This window comes from Vigna umbellata, chromosome 11 (genome assembly GCF_029865625.1).
Source record: "Vigna umbellata cultivar VRB3 chromosome 11, Vumbellata_1.0, whole genome shotgun sequence".
Lineage (NCBI taxonomy): Eukaryota > Viridiplantae > Streptophyta > Magnoliopsida > Fabales > Fabaceae > Vigna > Vigna umbellata.
In genome coordinates this window covers 25,994,880-26,011,166 of record NC_142175.1, presented here as the reverse complement: position 1 = coordinate 26,011,166, position 16,287 = coordinate 25,994,880, and the positions used below count along the sequence as shown (strand labels likewise).

Sequence of the window (16,287 nt, the reverse complement as noted above, 5' to 3'; positions counted from 1 at the left end):
ATTGTTTAAGTTTCAAATTAATTAAAGTACATTCTTAATTAATTTGAGGGCGATCATGCATTTAACCAAAGTAAATTCTCAATCAAATGCAAAACCTTTCTAGATTATTCACAATAAATTCAACCAAAGTACATTCTCAATCAAATTCTATTGTGTTTAATCATGTCTATTCTTAAATCTCCTAACCAAATTAAAAGCTAATCAATCAAAGTAAATTCTCAATTGATAGTAAAAACCATTTAATCATATGAAAGTTCCTAAATTAAATCAAAGTAGATTCTCAATTAAACCTAGAAACCCTAAAACTCATAAAATCAATATGCATGTAGATTCAAACACATTATGATGCAAAAATCTTTGCTTTTAACAAGATAGAGAGATGAAAGACATAGAGAGAGAACACTTAAATTAATAACCAAAGTAAACAATTGCATTAAATCACTCTAACCTCAGAATCCATAATGGAATTACAGTAGAATAGCCCTAGATGTTTAGTTCTCCATGAATGGAGTTGAATACAAGATGAAAGAAAAGTGAGAGGAGTATGAGAGAATGAATGATTTAAGTGAAGTCCCTGGGTCTCTTTATATAGGCTTGATTGGGCTTGGACTTTGAATAGTTTGTTGATAAGATATTTTTTGTTGATATATTATATCTTTCAAATATTCATTAGATTAAATCAGTTTTAAAGAATATTTGATAGATATTAATTCAATTATCTTATATCTTATATCTTCCAAATAACTAAAAGATTTAGATAATGATAAAATTATTTGGAAGATATTTTCTGTTGATATTCCCAAATTAAATTCAACAACTGAATTTTATCTTTTAGATTTTCTGACTTTCCAAAATTGCACAAATACGCTGAAATTTCCTCTATTTGCACTTTAGCCCCTTCTGAATTTTCCACATAAAATCTGATTTTGGGCCTTGAATTGCCATTTGGACCAATAAAACTTATATTCTCAGCTGCACAAATAAACATTAGAACATCCAATAATAATTTATGTGCTAAAATTCACTTTTTACGTTTCTTTATTTCCCAAACCCAACAATTCCAATCATCACAAATTCACTTAAATAAACCATTTAAGCACAATTATCCCATCAAAAATTTGAATTTTTAAAGCATAAATATGGGCATAAATATGCACTCATCAATAGTAACATTAAATTATTATAGGTTTAATCATTTAGATAGTCTCTATTTTCGGTGACTTCTATAAGTTAGGTCCCTCACTTTCTTTTCTTGTCTTAATTGGGTTTCTATTTTTGAAAATTAAATCAATTAGGTCATTGTCGTTAGTTTCGTACTAACAACGTTAAAAAGGATGTCACATGTTAGCTCATGTTTTTTTTTTTGAATTTTTTAAATACTTTTTTATTATTTTTATTTTAATTTTTGAATTACTTTTTTTAAATTAAAAAAATTTGCTATGTGTCAAACTGACATTGTGCCACGTGACAAAAAAGTGTGACGTGGCACTGACAGTGCCATGTGTCATTGTATTTGTCTTAATTTGGTCCATATATGTTTATTTTGTCTAAATTTGGTTCTTGTATTTTTATTTTGTCTTAATTTAGTCCTAATTTTTTTAACAATTAAACAGTTTCAATCATTTCCAAATTGAAACAAATTTTATCTTATATATAAATCTTTGCAAAAATTTTTATACAAATTGATATTCTTTTATTAGAAAAATAAAAAAAGTACGAACTAACATATGACACATTTTTATTTATGTAGTACTAACGAAAATAACTTAATTGCAATAAAGTTTTCAAAACAAAAACTAAATTGAGACAAACAAAAATAAAGAAACTCATTAAAAAAATTCTACAAAATTAAACAACAAATGAAATCATTTAACCTAAATAATATGAATGAGCAAACTATAAAAATTAACATTTCAATAATAAATATTTTTGTGAATATGATCTACACAAAAATAGTCTTAATACTTCCTAAAAACTTTCTAGAGTTAAACATTAGGACATGGAATACATCATCACTAAAACTTCGATTAACAGAAACAAATTTAAAGATAAGAATTTGGAAATGTACATACCGTTATTTTCTTTAGTTGAATCTTCTAAAATTATTCTATGAGTAAACTTTTGTCAAAACTCTTTCGAGAAAAAACATTATATTTATTTTAATCTTTTAATCATTTAAAGGACCAAATTGAAACAAAATTAGAGCTGTCAAAACGTGCCACCCGACCCGACCCACCACGGATTGGTCACTTAGTGAGTCAACCCAACCCGGCTCATTTATTAGCGAGCCTGAAAAATTCAAACTCGGCCCGACCCACCACGAGTTGGTGGGTAAACGGGTTGACTCACTAGCTCACTTAATTACAATTTTTTTAAATAAAAAAAATTATAAACTTTCTATAATTCAAATCTAAACAAATTTCACTCCCAAGATGAGTGTTTAATTAATTTTGAAAATAAGGAACTTAAATAATTTTTTCAAACAAAAACTAAATAATAAATATTTTTTTATAAAATTAAATTAAATTTTAATAAAATAAAATTAGGAAGATGGGTTGGTGGGCCAACCCAGCCCACCACGGGTTCAACCCGCATGAGCCGAGTTTAAATGAGCCGGGTTAAAATCTAACTTGCATAACAAAAGTACAATTTTTTCAAACCCAACCTGGCTCAAACTTGTGGTGGGCCAGGTTGGCTCACGGGTTGTGATCCACTTTGACAACTCTAAACAAAATAAAAATACAACGGCTAGATTAAAACAAAATAAAAATACAAGGACCAAATTAAGATAAACACAATGACAAATGACCTGATAGTGACACGTGGCATTATCAGTGTCACGTCACACTATCATTGTCACATAGCATAATGTCAGCTTGACACGTGACATTTTAAAAAAATAAAAAAAAAACACGAGCTGACACAAACCTAATTACGTCGATCTTTTAAAAATAAGGATTCAATTGAAATAAAAAAAGTGAAAGACCTATTTGAGAAAAAAAATCAAAAATAGAGATTATCTGAAGGATTAAACCATTATTATATTATAATAAATGCTGAAAATAATTTAACTTGTTAACTCTATTATTTCATACTTTATTTAGTAAAATTTTCAAGTCTAATAATCGCCTTAAAAGAGTTTGATAAATGAGTTAGAAATTTTATTTGGACTGAAAACATTTCTCCTATGTTTACATCAATATTTATCTCACGTACTCAAACATAATCATCATATTTATCAAGCAACATCAAAGAGGTAAACTTCCATTTAAATACTTTTATTTGAAAAAAATTAAGAATTTTGACGAAATACATTCATTGTCTACCAAAAACACATAACACTAAATGAGTATTGAAAGGTAATCATATATTTTGCACGGTTGGCAATCATATGTATTTAGTACAAAAATCACTCATTATAAAAAAAATTATATAAGTTATAATTCACTTTTTATAATAACTTTATATAATTATATTAGTTATAATCCACTTTATATAATAACTTTATATCAATTATAATCTACTTGCTGTAATGAATGACAATATGACATAATTATGATACTTAATAAAAAATTGGATGCAATGATATTTTTATAATAAAAAATAAAATTTTATATATTAGTTCTAGTTATAATTGGATTATATGTATTTTTATAATAAAATTAATATAACAAGAACAAGATTTATGCACATTTGTTCTTTTATGCAATTAAGACTCTTTCATACATGGATGTGCATATAAGACTCTATCCTATATTATTTTAATTCTATTATAACAATTTTATCACTCTAAGAAAGAACATTTTACATAATTCATCATGAAAAATACGGTTACCATACTCAAGATAACTCCCACTCTCAGCAAACATTTAGAATATTATCTTATAAATCATAAAAAGTTGTATAAAGTTTCATAAAAAATTAAAGATGCATAACTTTTAGATTTATTTTTGACTTTTTATTTTTCTTTAAATTATTTATTTTCGTTTTAATTGTTTAAGATGAGTTAAAGATGATATTAATGTTTGTGTTTATAGTTCTTTTTATTTTTTCTTTTTCAGAAATTTTCTTTTGTACTTTTAAATCTTTTAATAAAGTTATATTTGAATATTATGCTAATACTAAAATTTAAATTGCATTATGTTGCACATATTAAAAAAATTAATATGTTTTATGTGTTCAAAAGTATTTTAAGTATTTATGGAACTCTTACTTTTAAAGAACATTTTTTGTTTACAAAAAATAGGTTATGAATTAACCCTTACAAAGTTGTTGTGTGGACTTTCTTACGCAAATTTTAGTTCTTTAGACCTTTTCTTTTACTTAGTGTAAGTGGTTAGCGACTGAATCAAATTAATCGGTCTATTTTCTATTAAAATTTGGTTAAATGTCACTAACCTATTTATGACTGCATATAATGGATTTTCGTCCTGCAGAATTTCTTAACGTATGTATAATTTACGTATGTATAATTTACGACACTGATGTGGATACGGGTATGTATAATTAAGACTGTATATATGAATAATACAATTTTTTTTACCTGTATCTGTTTTTGAAAAATAAATTCGAAGTATATTTTGTAAATATCTTGTACACGGTTTGGTCATATATAATGTATTTAAAATATTTCATATAATGATATCAATATACAAAACAAAAAATTGAGATAGTAATGATTTTTCTATTATAAAATTATCGTAACCAATTTCTTCTGTTGATTGTTTTTAAATTAAAAAAAAACATTACTTTCTTTATATTATATATTTTAAAAGATATAAATATTAATAATATTATAACATTAATATTTATAAATTAAGTTCAAATCACTAATTATAATAAAATAATTTAACTTGTAAAAATAATACTTTTAAATTTCTTTAATTAAAAATAGTAATTAATTAATTACTTTGTAAATATATAAATATAAAATAAAATTAAAAGAAATTATAGTACCGATTTATTATCCTAACTTTTTAATAAGATAAATCAAGATTTTCAGTGTAGACATCGCCAACATACTAGCACTGGCTTCTCTCCATTTTCTCTTTCCCGCCCTTAGAAAAATTGACCTTGCGCCACCTTTCAAATTCGCCTTCATTTTCCCACTATTTTTTCTCGGGAAAAAAGCGTGGCTAGAAAACATCGGAGAGAAAGAACCGTTCCTCCAGTCCAGTTCAATTCAACTACCCACCGTACACGATGGTGGACGGAGGAGAATTCGCCGGCACCATTTGCTCGATCTGTTACGAGCCTCTCAACCCCATTACCGAGGACCTCCAATCAGTTTCCATCTGCGGCCACGTCTTTCACGAGCTTTGGTAAGTCCCTTCTACCCTTTTTGAGTTTTTCCTCAGCTGATCGACGCAAACTCCGTTAAAGTTCCGTTCTTTGCCTTTGTTTTGATTTGGGTGTGTTTGTTTGCAGTCTGCAGCAATGGTTCGAGTACTCTTCTAAAGGGAAGAAACACACTTGCCCCATTTGCAAACAGAGTTGCGGGGCCAATGACGCGTGCAGGCTTTATTTTCAGTCAGTGGGGGACCCGAGCGATGGCGGGAAGCTTCTGAAGAGCTTTGAATCTGAGGAAAATGTCGGGCTTCTGCGTACGGAAGTGAAGAGATTGGAGGTGAAAGTTTCGGGGCTTAATTCTGAGCTAGAACGGCAAACAAAGGAATTAGAAGGAGTTAAGCAGGAGGTGCTTTTATTTAATTTTATTGTGTTATTTATTCTGTTTTATATATGGGTGTGTTTAGTAGGAGACTAAGAAGGACATTGACGGATATTGTGGCGAATAGTATTTCTAGAATTTGTTCTTTAATTGAACTTAATGATTTTGTGTTTCATGTACTGGACCTTACACAGTGAGACAAGGCTTTTGTTGCAACTTTTGTTGGTTGTGTTCATATTAATTTGTAGGGTAAATGAGATGCATTAGGCTGAGGTGTGGGTGACACTTGATGTTCAGAATGGAGATATGAGTCATAGGAAGACCGAGAAAGACATTGGAGGGAGTTGTTAGGAGAAATCTTGGATAATATTCTCATGAATTTAGCTTTCTTTGGATTCAGTGATACCTTGCGATCCATTTACCTATGGTCACTTAGTATAATAATAGGATAAGGCTTTTATTGCTGTTGTTGTTGATTGTGTTTAGCTTAGTTTGTGGTGTAAATGGAATTTTTTAGGTTGAGGTTTGAATGAGTGTGTGGCACTACTAGTTGTTTAGAACTGTTAATGGAATGCTAAATTGATGACTGGTTTGTTCTTGATGATTACTGGTTGGAAATGGTGTTAATTTTTGTTTTTTAATCATTAATTGGTTAAAATTAAGTCACAAGAAGAATGAGGTTTTGTTTTGAAATGAATTGTTCTCAGTAGAAGTTATATTTTACAATAGCTCAATGAATATCCGCGCATGTTTTTATATTTCTGATGATCGGATAGGTAGAAAGAAACTCGAGATTCATGCATTTTATGCGACGTGCTACTTTAAGCTGTAAAAATTAAAAAAACCTTATGTGGCATTCTGACAGAAGAATGAGTGGTTTAGTAGAGTAAAGGAATTTAATCTTGCTCCTATGAATTACTCTTACTAGAAATTTTTTTAAAGAAGTTTTGTCAATGCTATTGATTTCTTATGCTTCTTCCTTCAGCTTTGTATTTGCAAGGAGCAGGCAAAGATAGATACAGCATTAAAAAGTGAGGCACTAAATCAAAAAGCGTCCATACAATTCCAGTTTCATAAGAAATCAGAGGTGAGTTACTCTGGTTTTCTGTTTAATTTGTGACAATTTATCTATTTACAGGTTGAATTAACTTGTGGAGATTTATATTGATTTAGGAACTTGAGAAGTCAACTTTGGAGTCTTTTAGATTAAAAGAAAAGAATATGGCTTTGGCTAAAGAACTTGCCGCATTAAAATTGTGAGTGGAGCTCGTTTTGGTTAAGAAACCATATTTTGTTTATGATATAGTATTTATTTATCATTTTACCTCCTGCTAAGTTGGTTTATGCCTGCACCGTAGAGTGTCTGATCTGGACCTTGATGAAGAGGAGGTTTTGAAGCTTGCCACTTTCGGTAATGGGGCCAACAGTAAAGACACTATAGATACATTGAAAAGATCTCTGGTCATGCGGAACAGGTTTATCCCTCTAATCTTATTTTGCTGAATAAGCTAGGTTGTAAGGTTTCCCAGTTTTGAACTTCCTGAAATTTGAAGCCATCAATTTAATTTTTCTGCTTTTGGTTGAGATACTATTCTCTGTATTGTAGGCACAATATACATGTTTTGCCCTTAAAATTGTGCCTGGTTGACTAAAGCTATTATGCTTTGCCTGGAATGTAAATTGAAATTGCACTATTCTGATAGGAGTTACAAAGAATTGATGGCCAAGTGCAATGTTCTTGGAAGAGGTGAGGCTCGTTATAGCAAAAAGCTTGAGAAGGCCAAAGAAAAGATCACTAAACTGAAGGTATGTACATGATGAGCTTGTTAGTGCTAATCTCATAAGGCTAAAGAAATGAATATTGACTGTTGGAGTTTTCTGGGCATTTTTAGGCAAGGATACTAGAACTGGAGACGTTAGCTGAAGCAAAAGAGAATGAATATTTGATGTCTCTGAAACTTTCAAAGAGAACGAAAAGTTCAAAGAATCTTGAGAATAATTACACTGATTCTGATGCATGTGCTTCCAAATTTTCAGTAGAAAAACCAAGCAAACAAATTTCAACACCCAAATCTGGAATAAACCTGCCTGCAAACGACAACTCTAAATCTTTTCAATCTTTGAAGATCGAGAACTCCAATGGTACTACAAATAAGACTGTGAATATTAGTAATGTGACTCCTGATAAAGAGAGAGACTATATTACAATTGATGAATATGACTTAGAAGGCACTAAACCTTTGCAAGGATGTTCAAAATACAGCTACAGAGACCGAGACATGGATGGTATGTCTTTTAGCAAGCCTTCTCTAACGAAGCCAGAGACCACGTCTGCCACAAAGACCGAAACATTATTGCTACGAAAATGTACTTTGGCTGAGTCTCCCAGAGTTGATATTGACATTGACATGACTAACAATTCAGCTGGTCCTGTGGATGAAGAAGTAACTTTGCAAACCACCATTAAACAACCTGTGTTGAACATTAGAAAGGAGTCACCATTTACACTTTCAAATTCAGGTATGGTGCTATTTGAGTTTTGAAGATATTCGTTATAATAAGAAATAAGAAACGGTTGATGATTTACTCAACAAATTTAAAATGCTGGCTTATGCTTCTTTCTCCATCATAACTTCCAGATAATATCTGCTTTTCTGGTGGATTGCTTGGTCCTGATGGAACTCATCGGTTTTTGGGAAAATGGTGCAAGCGTGGACAGAACAGTGAATCATCATCTGCAAAAAGATCAAGTAATGGGGATTTAATAGCTGTAGGGGCTGATGGTAGAGGTGGCAGAATAAAAGTTCTAAGGACTCCTACCCAAATCCTCTCGGTGAGTTCTGTAATGTTTAAATTTGATCTAATGTGAGTTTTTTTGAGCTATAAATTTTCAATAATAATTGATTCATTTGAAGTAGCAGTACTAGCTTCCAGCAATTAGCTTGTTATCTTTGACAAATTTCTATAACCATCAAATAGGTGGTGGATTTTACAGTGGACAGTGATATAATTGTTACTGTAGAAATTGAATATTCACATCCCAAACAGGTTTTCTATTTCCTTTTGTTTCCCTTCTATTATCTTTTTTACCTTTGAGAGTGTCGTTTTCACCCTGAACTTCAGTTGATAAAAGGTATGACAAGTGATTGTAAATCTATTTACTTCATTGCGTGTAATAGGGGCACGAGATGTATTCTGTAATTATTTTTTGCAATCGTATCTTCATGAGTTAAACACTTTTAGACTTGGTTGTTGACTATATTTGCTAATTTGGTAATATGTTTTTGACAGCTAGTTTGTTCGGTTGAGCTTATATTGGAGAAACGATTGCAAAATAAACGTTTATTTCTTTCAAAATAAACATTTTCAAACCTGCACTTATTAAGAGTAGCAACTCACTTGAGTATTATATCATTCTGATGTTGCTTAAAGCTGTAAGGTGACTCTAGAAGTTTGTGTTGCAGGGTAGTAAGGAAAACTCAGCAAGTTCAAAACGGTTAAAGCTTGGAGCTAAACCAAGTAGTTTGCATTCCCAGGGATGTCTGCAGATAGAACACTTTTTTGGAAGAGTCACTCAGTAATATATTGATCTGTTCTTGTTGCAAATAGTAAAGTAATTCATCCTTTGTTACAGAAGGGAAGGATGGAAGATTCAAGAAATTAATTTTGGGGAGAGTTTTCATCACTTTGAATAATGAGCTTTGGAAATTTTGGCTAAGGGTGTACAAAAATCTAGCAATTGATTCCCTGGCTTCAGTATCTATTCAAATGGTAAAATTGTTCTTTTATGTTCTATCTTTAGCCAAATTCTGCCCCGTTTGAAACAATGCAAATTGAATGAGCTTAGATATAGTTAAAAGAAGATATGTTTATATTTTGAAATTTGAATATAGGTTGACTTTCAAAGATTCTTAAAGAACATTGATTTTGGATTCTTTTTTTTAGCAACAATGATGTTTGTGGATTACTAGAAGGTAGATGCGTATGGGCCTTTTTCTTCCTGCACCCCTAAAATTTCTTTACTCACCTCTAATTTCCAAAAAACGATTATTTTACCGTTTGGAAAAGTGATTTTTTGTTAAAAATACTTACAAAAAAAATGTTCAGAGAGTGTAGCTTTTTCAATACTTTCCATTAGTTCAGGGCTTTAGGAAATGTTGACTTTTTTTTTTCTCACTTTGATCTGCTGATATGTTTGGGCTCATGCCCATTTTCTTACTTTAGGCAATTTTGAACATCTGTCCAGAAAAAAAAAAAAAATCAAGAATGATTTCACCCACCCATATCTGAACAGTGTCATTTGCAAGAAAAAGAAAATTATAATCATAAGTAACTTTTATGGTGATTATTATAAAGTCAACGAACTTAATCTGCAGGATAATTAATTATTGTTGACACTAAAAATATTTTGCATTATCAATATATTCTAATTTAACTCTAAAAAAAGTGAAAACGGGAATATTTAATAAAAGTAATTATTTGACATTATAAAAGTAAAGAGTATATGAAGATAAAATAAACGTATGTTTTCCTCTCAGTGAAAAAAGAGTAGAAGCCAAATGCTACTAAATTATTATTATTATTTTTTATCTTAAGTTATAGCATTCATTTTATATTGAGTTATATTGAGAGTAGAGTTTACCATTCAAATAAGATGGATTGATTGTTCTGCATTTTTTTGTCCTTTATCTTTGTTATACATTTTATTCCTTTTTCTCACTACAATATTATTTCATTTTCATCAAGCTGATTTGGTGATCATCATATTTGGCTCATTAATATGATGACGCAATTAAAAAGCTTTGTTGCATGATAATTTGAACAAAGTACTGGTTATTCGCATTTGGTGGCATGGAGTTCTGTGATTGCTTCATCTTCATAGGCTGCGACAGGGACATGCAGGAAAGGTTATAACTTTTCCTCGTAAGCAAAATACAAAGGTTGCCAAGTGACACATGCATGCACCATATCCTCATGTTCTCAAACCACAACGTAAGTGGTCTAGTCTTTTACCTGCAAAGATTTTGCATGCCTTCTTGATCATTTCACTCCACATGTTTCCAAATTTGAATCTGTTTCTTTTTTTTTTTCTTAGTAAAAAGTTGGATTCAACCAATGCGTCTAAGGTAGAATTCCCTACTTAAAAAGGATTTCTAGATGCATCCTTTCTTGTATAAGGAGGGAGGGTGGTTGATGGGAAATAGGAAGACTGCGTATAAAGGAGTAGAAAAAAAAAATCCATTCACGTAAAATTTATACCTATATATAAAAGAAATTATCTTTTTTTGGTGAACATATTTATTTTCTAGTATAAGTCTTCAAATTCATATTCATTCATCATTCCCTAATACTATTTGAGTTCAGCTACACCTATTTAACGAAAGTTGGTTCTATAGTGTGACTTGGGAGCTATTCTTTAACATAATTATCTCAATTCTCTATTACTTAATCAATCGTTTATTAATTATTCTTTTTCTATCATTAGTATTTCCATGACCTTTTTTTTTAATTTATTAAAAATATTGGATTAATTTTAAGTGAGAGAATTTAATTAACATATAGTTTTAAAATTTGATTGGAAATAAAATTGGATGTGATAAAAATATAAATTTGTCCAAGTTTAGGTTAAGAATGTTTTAACCGTAATGAGTGACATAATAGAAAGTTTTAAGGTTATATTGTTTATGTTGTGGCTGCCCACGTGTTCCATATAAGTTATGATGGAAGACTACCAGATGGCGTCTAACCAATGCCAACTATCTTGCTTAGTTGACTCATTCGGCCACATCTTCCATGTTTTACAGTTGACTTTCCTCTTTTTCATTCAAACACTACATTCTAGTATTACATAAATTCTAAAAGATAAACACCTTTTTAGGCTGTTCACACATTCCTGCGTCTATTCCAATAACTTACTCTAACATTTTCGATCACACTACCCTTTCTCTTCAAATCTTACGTGTTAAAAATATCTATTTATCACCTTACATTTTACTTAAATAAAGTTATACTAATGTTGCATTTTACGTTAGATTTTTTCTTTCAAATTTTTAAACCAAACGCATTTAATTAGTCAATATTAACAGCAGTCATAATTATTTTTCATCATATTTTTTTCTTGATTATTAAAAAAATAATAAAAATTAGAATTACAGATTTTCTTTATCATAATAACCAAAAATTACGAATAGGATTAATTTAAGTATTTAACACCTTGAAATAGATATATATATACTATTATTTTTAAAGATAATCACTACGACAAAAAAAAAGTTATTTAACATTTTTCTTCTTAAAGAGAGTTTTAAACCCTTATAAAATATGAGAGAAAAACTTATCAAGATTTGTGATTAGCATAATTACGAAATTAAAAAAAATCCTAAAAATACATTTTAAATATAAAGAATTAATCATTTAAAAATTTATATTATTTTTTTATTTTGTTTTACCAAGGAATAAAGTTATTTCTCAATTATGACCTAAAAATAAAATTAATGGTGTAATCATTGCTTTTGATAACTTCTACCTTACAAAGTTATAACTTTTTTATCAACAAAAAATAATTAAATAAAATAACATGACATGACAATGAGGTTACTAAAGTTATAGCGCTAAATTGAGAACTAGAGAATACCTACAAATAAAAATACATTAAACTTCACGTATAAAAAAAATGTATTAATAACATCTGATAATATAATAATCAATTATGATAATAGTGATCAATGATCATACTATGTTTCTTAATAATAGGTTGTTTACAGACACTCTCAATCTATGGACTGCGCACGGCCTTTATCACGAGTCTACGTCAACGCCTCTTTTAGTATTTGACTTATTTGGATTTAACTTAATTGTTTATTATTATTGCTTCGAGGTTTACAGATAAAAGAGAACTTAATATTTTCACCAACATATGCTCTTAAAAATAACCATAACTATTACTTATTTTTACTCTTAATCAGTAGTATGATTTTAATGTAAAGCATATATATATATATATATATATATATATAATAATAATAATAATAATAATAATAATCTATCTTAACATTTTAAATTTTTGTTATTCATAATTGAGTATATATATCACCTTCTATTGTTACGTTGGGTTAGTTGTTAAAAAGTGAATTTTAAGTCTAACTCAATTTTATAAAATCAGTTTGTAAAATGATGTTTGCATACATTGTAAATTGATCTTATCTTTATTCGATGTGAGACTTCCAACACATTTAACTCATATCAAGGTATATATATTTTGAGCATGAGACTAGACACTAATAAATAGTTCGATAGTGGGTGGGATAATAGACTTAGTAAACAACAAATTTCGTTAAAATAAAATTTAACTAATGACTCTCATACTAAGTTAAGAAGTAAACTTCAAGCCTAACTTGAATACAAAACTAACTTATAAGGTAAAGTTTGTATCCACTTATATTGTTAAGTCTACTTCTTAACATAGTATCAAGGTCATGAGTTAAAGCATATCCTAGCAACATTTGTTGTTTGTTGAGTAAGGGTGACAAAAACATGCCAATTTGTCTTGTTTAAGCTCGGCCTGATATTGACTCTCAAAAAATAGGCCGGATTGGGCTAGTCTGCCAATTGAAAATGGGTTGAACTTTACAACTCGATCCCACCTTTTTTTTTGTCATTGAAAATCTAATATCACATGGAAATGTTTGACATTTTTTATTTTTTACATGAAAGCGGGGTGAAAATTGTAAGACCCATAAAAAAAAATCTATATATATATATATATATTTATAGTAGAAAATTTTAGTATTTTATTAGTAATAATAATTTTAATGGATAGAAAAATGTAAATTTTGGATATAAAATTATAGTAATTTTAGAAGGAGAGGTTCAAATTTTTGGTAACTTATTTAGTAAATTTTTTTTTGAATAGTAAAAAGTAAATAGTAAATAGTAAAAAAAGTAAATAGTAAATAGTAAAAAGTGAATAGTAAAAATAAATTTTCAGCATTTGGATTTCTTAGCATGGAAGAAAGTAGTAGGTAGAAATTAGGATCAGATTTGGTGAGAAAATGATTGAAATATTATTTTTAAATAATATTAAAATAATAAATAATATTAAAATATTAATGAATAGTAAATTTTTTTTTACTATAAATAGCCATGGGAGGGAAGGGTATTTTGCACCAAGAAAAGAGGAATCAAGTGAGAGCTTGAGAAATAGAGAAGAAAGAGTTAGGGAGAAATTTTTAGTTGCAAGAAGAGTAGAGGTTCTGAAGGGTTTCGGGGAAACAAATTCGGAGCAGGAGATTAAGTCTGGAATAGAGGTAGGGGAGCTAATCCTTCTTGTTTATGATTTTTTATCCATGTTATGATAATGAATATGAGTTATGAGTATGTTAAAATTTTGGTAATGGTAGTTATCTATTCACTTATATAAATTTAGTTTTCATTATTATAATTTCTTATTTTCGAGTTACTGTTGTGAAAATTTTCTATTAATTGTTTTTACCGTTGGATTTAGCTAAAATTTTAGTATGTGAATCCTAAGACCTATTACTAAACTTTGACCGTTCGGATTTGAAAATAGAAGTCTGTACTTGGAGAAATAAATACTGCAAGTTTGAGTAAATTAGTCACCCTATAGTTCTGTTACTAAGTTGTCTCGGTAAAAATATAGATTTTGACCTATTTAACCGTTAGATCAACCTCAAAATTTGATATATGATTCTTAGGACATATTAATACAATTTGACCGATCGGATTTGTAATTGAAGGTCTATGTTTAGAGAAAGAAATTTCGAAAGGGTGAAACAATCGGATGAACACTGTATTGTTGTTCTTAAGCTATCATGGTACAAATTTCATATATATTTCATCTACCGTTAGATTGAGCCCAAAATTTAGTGTGTAATTCATAAGACATATTAAGTCATTTTGACCGTTCAGATTTGTAATTAAATGTCTGTGATTAGGGAAATTAGTTTCGCATTTTGAGTATAACCGAAAACCACTTAAAATTCTGCACTTGAGTTACCTCGGTAAAACCTCAATATCTATCTAGTTAACCGTTGGATCAACCTGAAATTTTAATATGTAGTTTATAACAAATAGTGAATTATTGTGACCAATCAGATTTGAAATCGGAGTTACAGATTTAGAGATATTAATTTCGTATCTTCTCAGGGATCTTAATATTGCTTAATTTCTATTTTTTGATATCTATATTAAATTTCGGTGTTAATATTATATGCTGTTGTTTTAAATCTGTAAATAAGAAATTTGTTAAAAACTAGTTGAGGAACGCTTTGGCTAAGGAAAGATTTGGTACTTAAGTTGTCCATTGTGACGCACCTCTCTTTCCTGGAAGTCTACTCGACAAGTTTTTAACTTAAATCCTATTGAACAGATTTTGTACTGTTAAATTATTATGCAATATATGTTGTTGGAATGAAAATGTTTGATTAATTCATGTTATTGTGGTAGATATGAAATTATGAATTATAATTGTGATTTATGCGATAATTGTATTTTATTATACTGCATTTGAATTTATGCATCTGAACATGTTATGAGTAGTATGGGGAGATTTTGTAGGGGTATAATGTGAGTTGAGGAATATTAGTATGGTATGAGTCTTGTGGAGAGATTAAGTAAATGTTATGGTATTTGTGTATATGTTGATGTTGAGGGTCCCGTAGTTGGAGGTTATCCTGATACTCTAATAATCATCTATTCTCAAGTAGAGAGGGATGAATTATGTGGTGAGAGGAGCAGGAGGTCCTGGTCTATGTGCCGGTTTTGGACATAGTGAGGGGATTAACCTTGTGAATGGTATGAAGTATTTTGAAAGTGTATTTGTATATAAAAAAAAAAGAGAGAAAGAAAAAAAAAGAAGAAGTAGAAGTCATTACAAGTGCATAACCTCCCGTGACCGCTCATCAACTTATCATCCGGATGAGTGTCTATTGGGTATTGTGGTGTCTATTGGGTATTGTGAGACGAGTGTCTAATAGGAATTGTGGTATGAGAGTGTCGAACATAATTATTATATGATGTTTATATCAAGGTAATTATATATGTTTTATAAATGATTTGTTGCATGTTAGCTCACCCTACTTGTTTGTGTTTGTTTTGTTTGGGTATGTGCGATGATCGTATAATTCGTTATACGGGAGCAGATGAAGGAATGTCGTCTGAAACAATACCAAGGAAGAAAGAGATCGAAGAATAAGTTAGAAGAATTCAAGTTATATTTAGGAGTTTATAGTTGAAATCTGAGTTTAAAATATATCAACGGTGAATTTATAAGTGTGAGATTACGGGATATTACCGTAAATGTAATGTTACAATATATAAATTATGAATTATCCAGTGTGAGATATTGGGATGTTACAAAAATGGGTTGATTCTGAGTTGCCGAGTTGATGACAGGACACCAAAAACAATAGAAATTCTTCAATTCAATACAAACAATGACAAAATCGAAAAGGGAATAAGCAAGTCGAACTAGTTTGGAAAGGAAACAGTGAAAAAGAAGCCAGACAATGTTAGTGTAATGAAGTCAGGCTGCGAGCTTACTTGTTGAGCTTGACGAATCGGGTTGGTTCGGGCTCCCGGGTTGAAAATGTTGTTTCGGC

General features: G+C 29.7%; 1 protein-coding gene and 1 long non-coding RNA gene across 2 annotated transcripts; both read left to right on the top strand.

Moving 5' to 3' along the window:
* The first annotated feature begins 5,092 nt into the window (after window positions 1-5,092).
* Window positions 5,093-9,556, top strand: LOC124821704 (uncharacterized). Its single transcript, XM_088102409.1, has 9 exons — window positions 5,093-5,321; window positions 5,428-5,695; window positions 6,654-6,755; window positions 6,842-6,924; window positions 7,027-7,143; window positions 7,372-7,474; window positions 7,561-8,188; window positions 8,308-8,501; window positions 9,133-9,556. The coding sequence occupies exons 1-9, from the start codon at window positions 5,203-5,205 to the stop codon at window positions 9,247-9,249; spliced, it is 1,731 nt and encodes a 576-aa protein (XP_087958535.1). The 5' UTR covers window positions 5,093-5,202; the 3' UTR covers window positions 9,250-9,556.
* Window positions 9,557-13,682: 4,126 nt separating this feature from the next.
* On the top strand, window positions 13,683-16,027 carry LOC148191345 (uncharacterized). The gene is made up of 2 exons (XR_015783068.1): window positions 13,683-13,974; window positions 15,829-16,027. It is a non-coding gene; the product is annotated as an uncharacterized LOC148191345 (long non-coding RNA).
* Window positions 16,028-16,287: the final 260 nt, after the last annotated feature.

Excerpts from the sequence above, each read along its gene's own strand:
- LOC124821704 (XM_088102409.1), top strand. The coding sequence starts at position 5,203 with ATGGTGGACGGAGGAGAATTCGCCGGCACCATTTGCTCGATCTGTTAC. Across the intron at positions 7,144-7,371 it reads TCTCTGGTCATGCGGAACAG|GAGTTACAAAGAATTGATGG; the intron begins GTTTATCCCTCT and ends CTATTCTGATAG. Across the intron at positions 8,502-9,132 it reads CTCCTACCCAAATCCTCTCG|GGTAGTAAGGAAAACTCAGC; the intron begins GTGAGTTCTGTA and ends TTTGTGTTGCAG.